General features: G+C 40.7%; 1 protein-coding gene across 1 annotated transcript; it reads left to right on the forward strand.

The window, feature by feature from the left end:
- Window positions 1–4,239: 4,239 nt before the first annotated feature.
- Window positions 4,240–6,766, forward strand: LOC144007027 (uncharacterized). The gene is made up of 5 exons (XM_077506268.1): window positions 4,240–4,350; window positions 6,098–6,128; window positions 6,221–6,400; window positions 6,491–6,550; window positions 6,668–6,766. The coding sequence occupies exons 1-5, from the start codon at window positions 4,331–4,333 to the stop codon at window positions 6,713–6,715; spliced, it is 339 nt and encodes a 112-aa protein (XP_077362394.1). The 5' UTR covers window positions 4,240–4,330; the 3' UTR covers window positions 6,716–6,766.
- Window positions 6,767–7,167: the final 401 nt, after the last annotated feature.

Below are 7,167 nucleotides of genomic sequence, written 5' to 3' on the forward strand. Positions count from 1 at the left end.
CCAGAACCAAAGTGGGGGAAGCAGCGTGGAAAACATGGAAACGAAGAGTCTCGTGGTGCTGCCCGATTTGTACTTCCAGAGGTTCAGTGATGTGGGTGATTTTGAAGAGCTCCTTACCATTCAGCGCTCTAGCCAGGACGGTCGAGGAAAGGGGTTCGGTGGAGCATCGTATTTGCCTTACGAGCTCCCAGTCCATGAGACTTTCGTCGGATCCGGAGTCGATAAGGGCTGACAGAACTGTGCTGACATTGTGGTGAGTTATCTGAATTTGCGTGAGTCTGTGGTTCTTGGCTGGTCGGGGTGACGGAGAACTCACCGGAGGGTTGCCCTTCATGGTGCAGGCTTCCACCAAGTGTCCAAGACCACCACAATAGAAGCAACGGCCCTCTCGGCGTCGGCGCTGTCTCTCCTCCGGCGAAAGCCGAGCCCTTCCCAGTTGCATGGGTTCGTCGCTGGCGAGGTCCACCTCTCCTGGTTCCGGTCGGGAAGGAAAGATGGGTCGCAGCCTTCTGGCCTCCGGTGGCCGTGTCCAGGGGGTGGGTTCCTCCCTCCTTCGAGGTCCGCCGATCTTGGCCAGCTCCTGGCGACGATGATCGGAGCGGATGGCGTGGGAAATTAAAGCGTCCAAGTCCGTGGGGAGATCTACGGGAATCAGAAGCTCCTGAATGGCAGGTGAGAGTCCTTTCAAGAAATGATCGTGAAGCGCTATGGCGTTCCAGCCACTGTTCGTTGCCAACGTTCGAAAGCGAATTGCGTAATTGCTGACAGATTCTTTGCCTTGCTGAAGTCGGCTCAGTGCTCGTGCCTTCTCTCGGTCATTGTTTTCTGGATCAAAGACTTGGCGCAAAGCGATTTGAAAGTCCTGTACGCTTTGGCAGACCGTGGAACCCCTGGCCCATTCCGCGGTCGCCCAGGTTTTGGCCCGTCCCGTCAGGTGAGACACCATGAAGGCCACTCGGGATCGGGCTGTGGGAAATGCCTGTGGTAACTGTTCAAAATGAATGTCGCATTCCGTGAGGAAAGTCTGACAGCGTCCGGGTTCACCGGAGTATCGTTCTGGGGAGGCCAGTCTTAATCCTACCCCGGTGAATGGCGTGGTCGGTACGGAGAACTCAGGATGAGGAATTTGTCCAGTGGGAGCTGGCGGTCGACGCCGTGAGAGGCTTACCAGCTCGTGGACCTGGCTGGTCAATTCCCCAATCCGGGACAGCATGGTCTGTTGGATCCGGTCCTGGCTGTCGAGCCGGGCCTCCTGGCTCTGCAGTGCGGCCTCGACCGTGCCTGCTGGGTCCATGCTGGCCGAAGTGTACTGACAAGGCGAGGTCAAGTAGGACTCAGACGCAGGCGTAAGGTAGGCCACCAAGGCAGCAGGTTTATTACCGGCCAACAGAGGTCTCCTCTCAAACTGAGAGGAGAACAGGGAGGGAAAAAAGTGGAGAACAAAAAGCGCTCCACTAGGGAGGAAAAAACAGGCAAAAGGTACTGGGGACAACAAAAGGCGCTCCGCTAGGGAGGAAAAAGGGCACAAGGCAAAAGGGGTAACTAAAGGCGCTCCAAAAGGGAGGAAAAGGCACAAAAACAAGGCAACAACGCTAGGCAACATGAACAAGGACATAAGGACTGTGGGACGATTCCATGCACTGACGGTGACACTTCGGCACTGAGGGGAGAATGCAGGTGGCTTTTATTGCAGTAGGTGATTGGTGGCAGGTGGTGATAATCAAGGGCGGGGACTGGTAATTATGGAGCGGCAGGAAGGGCAAGTGACCTGGGGTGAGAGGAGAGTTAGGATTTCAAAGTAAAATGGGAAACAGAGACACAAAATCATTTCAAAAAATCATTAAAAATTCATGGTTTGTTATCCCAGGGCCAGACCAGTTCTAAGGGACACTACACCACCCCAGGTATCCCGCCAAAGTACTTTGAACAAAATCTGATGTTGCATTTCAAAACAAAACTCATTTGAAAATTGAAATCTCGACTATTATTGCTGATTTTAAAAAATCTTTAAAAATTCATGGTTTGTTATCCCAGGACCAGACCAGTTCTAGGGGACACTACACCACCCCAGGTATCCAGCCAAACTACTTTGAACAAAATCTGATGTTGCATTTCAAAATAAAACTCATTTGAACATTGCAATCTCGATTATAATCCCTAATTTCAAAAAATCTTTAAAAATTCATGGTTTGTTATCCCAGGACCAGACCAGTTCTAAGGGACACGACACCATCCCAGGTATCCAGCCAAAGTACTTTGAACAAAATCTGATGTTACATTTCAAAATAAAACTCATTTGAAAATTGCAATCTCGACTATAATCCCTGATTTCAAAAAATCATTAAAAATTCATGGTTTGTTATCCCAGTACCAGACCAGTTCTGAGGGACACTACAGCACCCCAGGTATCCCGCCAAAGTACTTTGAACAAAATCTGATGTTGCATTTCAAAACAAAACTCATTTGAAAATTTAAATCTCGACTATTATTGCTGATTTAAAAAAATCATTAAAAATTCATGGTTTGTTATCCCAGGACCTGACCAGTTCTAGGGGACACTACACCACCCCAGGTATCCCGCCAAAGTACTTTGAACAAAATCTGATGTTGCATTTCAAAATAAAACTCATTTGAAAAGTTACATCTCGACTATAATCCCTGATTTCAAAAAAATCATTAAAAATTCATGGTTTGTTATCCCAGTACCAGACCAATTCTGAGGGACACTACAGCACCCCAGGTATCCCGCCAAAGTACTTTGAACAAAATCTGATGTTGCATTTCAAAATAAAACTCATTTGAAAATTGCAATCTCGACTATAATCCCTGATTTCAAAAAATCTTTAAAAATTCATGGTTTGTTATCCCAGGACCAGACCAGTTCTAAGGGACACGACACCATCCCAGGTATCCAGCCAAAGTACTTTGAACAAAATCTGATGTTGCATTTCAAAATAAAACTCATTTGAAAATTGCAATCTCGACTATAATCCCTGATTTCAAAAAATCATTAAAAATTCATGGTTTGTTATCCCAGGACCAGACCAGTTCTAAGGGACACGACACCATCCCAGGTATCCAGCCAAAGTACTTTGAACAAAATCTGATCTTGCATTTCAAAATAAAACTCATTTGAAAATTGCAATCTCGACTATAATCCCTGATTTCAAAAAATCATTAAAAATTCATGGTTTGTTATCCCAGGGCCAGACCAGTTCTAAGGGACACTACACCACCCCAGGTATCCCGCCAAAGTACTTTGAACAAAATCTGATGTTGCATTTCAAAACAAAACTCATTTGAAAATTGAAATCTCGACTATTATTGCTGATTTTAAAAAATCTTTAAAAATTCATGGTTTGTTATCCCAGGACCAGACCAGTTCTAAGGGACACTACACCACCCCAGGTATCCAGCCAAAGTACTTTGAACAAAATCTGATGTTGCATTTCAAAATAAAACTCATTTGAAAAGTTACATCTCGACTATAATCCCTGATTTCAAAAAATCATTAAAAATTCATGCTTTGTTATCCCAGGAACAGACCAGTTCTAAGGGACACGACATCCTTCCCAGGTATCCAACCAAAGTACTTTGAACAAAATCTGATGTTGCATTTCAAAATAAAACTTATTTGAAAATTGAAATCTCGACTATTATTGCTGATTTAAAAAAATCTTTAAAAATTCATGGTTTGTTATCCCAGGACCAGACCAGTTCTAAGGGACACGACACCACCCCAGGTATCCCGCCAAAGTACTTTGAACAAAATCTGATGTAGCATTTCAAAATAAAACTCAATTGAAAAATGAAATCTCGACATTAATCTAAATATTTTTTTCTCATCTTAATATTAATGTGAATGTGGGTTGTACTTCTTTTTTTTTTTCTTCCCACTGAGTGCCTCGATTTTAATTGAGTATTGATTGGAAAATTATGTTTTGGTTGTATTGTTTATATTAACCACTGCCTGAAATCAATGTTCAGTCCATCTGTCCATCCATCCATCCATCCATCCATCCATCCATCCATCCATCCATCCATCTGGTTGAATTTTATTTTTATCTCTTAGGATATTTATATAAAAGTTATCTTGAGCATAAATCAATGATTTTGAAAATACTAACTTATACAAAGACAAGTGTTGACAGAATAATAAAACACTGATGAAATTTGAAACCTTTGTTGGAGACCAAGCCACACCCCCTCGTTGAGGTAAGTGAAAGTCTGCAACTGTATCTGAGAACGTCAGTCTTTAGTTTGCCTCTAAACAGACAGCAGCTACAGTAATTGCCTATTCATTACCACTGTCAGTGATTTATTAGCAAATATGTATCAGAGACAGCAAGGGTAAGCGCTTATTTATTTCAAAACGCGTTTTATTAAATAAAAAATCTGAACCAATTAAGATTATTTAATTATTATTATTATGTATTTATTTATTTTTTTGTTTGGATGTGTGTGCAACAAAACATCATGATGTGACGCTCAGGCAAAAGAGTCCGCACATTTGCTAGACACGAAAATAGATCGTTGGGGGTGGGGTGGGGGGGGGATGTTAATTTTAAGATTTCTCTACAAATAGTCTCCTTGATCTGCCAATTGTAAATTTAGCTAACATTAACGAGCAGCACCACTCGGCCTTAATTATAGCCAACTTTGGCTAGCAGCGCGTCTCGGCCTTAATTAGTAGCCTAGTTTAGCTAGCCTTCACCAGAGCAGAGATCAGCAGCAAGTCGGTGTATATGTAAAATTTGCAAAATGCCTTTATGTATGGATGGATGGGAATACATTGTAAAGTGGTGATCTCTCCTCAATGTTATCACGTCAATGAAAGATCACACGACACACGCTACTTCATCACGTATAATGAACCGTCTGGCCGAGTCGCAGAAAATCACCACAGATTCTCATTTGATGCTGTTTTAGGTGTGATTAATTAAATTCATATAAAAAAATTAGCTAATAAATGTAAAATTTGATGATGAAAAATGATCACAATGGTCCCCAATACCAAGTCTCCTCGCCCCAAAACGCACGATGCACATATTTGTTGTGACTTTTAAATCATACAGTATATATAGTGTCGTGTATTATGCTGAGATAGATAGATAGATAGATAGATAGATAGATAGATAGATAGATAGATAGATAGATAGATACAAACAAATGTGTTGAACCATTAAAACATTTAAATTTTCTTTTTGTGACCAAATGCATTTGAGAACAGCATCCATATTAATAAGCTAAGTTGTCACAGGACACAGCAAATGCCAAATAAAATATTTTAATTCACACAAAATTATTAAACCTAATCAAATTATCTTCGGTGGTAATTATTATGACCTCATTTAAACAAGACAATATCACAAGGAGCAACAATAAAAGAGCAAAACTTTGGCTGATTTTTTCCAAGATACTGGTTGCGATGCAAGGACCAAACCTGTTTGTGTCAAAAGTAGGGATTTCAACATGGAAACATTGAAATAGCTTTGTCAATTTTTGAGGTATTTCCATGTATTATATATCCATGTATTATATATAATTTCAAAGGGAGTTAGGTGTAGAAACCAAATATATGAATATCTAAATTTTGATGAGGACCCTTTTGTCATGCAGAGACAGTCACATTCTTAGTGAAACTGTTTAGTTTCATGTTCTCATTATGAAGTATGTATGTACAGATTAATTCTAGCAATTTTGACATAATTATGTTATTATAATATATATTATTATAATTATGTATATGTTTATATAAATATATATATATATATATATATATATATTATATATATATATATATATATATATATATATATATATATATATATATATATATATATATATATATATATATATATATATATATTATAATAACACATAACGTGTTCTTGCTGAACATAGTCCATTAAAATTAGACAATCAAGCTAATAACAAATAACGTGTTCTTGCTGCACATAGTCCATTAAAATTAGACAATCAAGCTTAACAGGTGTTTCAAACATTGTTTTGTGCTGTTGGAAAATGTTCATCATAGCGTCAATTCTTGTAAATTTTTGTATAACTTATATAACTGTTTTTGTTCTTTGTGTAATAGAGTTTTCTTATTCAAGATGTTTGGGTTTGGGGTAAGTTGTTTGTTTAGATTATATATTACAAAACACACATTAGCGCCATTGATGTTGTATTGGTGTAACGGTGCTATTACATTTCTCTCTAGAACCAGACCACAAAAGTCACAATTACAGATATATTACAAGCAGCTGTTGAAGTTCAACAACTCAACAATGATATACACACAGATGAGGAAGGATTCTGGGGACTGATGTGCTTGTCACTTGAAATTCCCAACAATAGAAACAATCGTAAAAGACTTCGGAGAGCATACAAACTGAATGAGGTCAGTTGTTTTACCAATTTTGTTGAAAAAACAAAAAAACAAAAAAAACAATACTTGTCTAATTAACAGCATTGATATTTCGATCTTTAGAGTGCATTTACCTTCTCTGAACAACCAGTACTTAAAGATACCCAGAAATCACCTATACAGGTACACTACTCCTTGTTACATATGTCACGCCGCCACCAGGCGTGGCGGCTCATGCTTTTATTTTTGTGTCTCTGTTTCCCGTTTTACTCTGAAATCCTAACTCTCCTCTCACCCCAGGTCACTTGCCCTTCCTGCCGCTCACTCATTACCGGTCCCCGCCCATGATTATCACCACCTGCCACCAATCAACCCACACAATAAAAGCCAGCTGCATTCTCCCCTCAGTGCCGAAGTGTCACCGACAGTGCATGGAAGCGTCCCACAGTCCTTATGTCCTTATGTCCTTGTTCATGTTGCCTAGCGTTTTTGCCTTGTTTTTGTGCCTTTTCCTCCCTTTTGGAGCGCCTTTAGTTACCCCTTTTGCCTTGTGCCCTTTTTCCTCCCTAGCGGAGCGCTTTTCGTTGTCCCCAGTACCCTTTGCCTGTTTTTTCCTCCCTAGTGGAGCGTTTTTTGTTCTCCACTTTTTTCCCTCCCTGTTCTCCTCTCAGTTTGAGAGGAGACCCCTGTTGGCCGGAAATAAACCTGCTGCCTTGGTGGCCTACCTTACGCCTGCGTCTGAGTCCTACTTGACCTCGCCCTGTCAGTACACTTCGGCCAGCATGGACCCAGCAGGCACG

Source organism: Festucalex cinctus, chromosome 19, assembly GCF_051991245.1.
Source record: "Festucalex cinctus isolate MCC-2025b chromosome 19, RoL_Fcin_1.0, whole genome shotgun sequence".
NCBI lineage: Eukaryota > Metazoa > Chordata > Actinopteri > Syngnathiformes > Syngnathidae > Festucalex > Festucalex cinctus.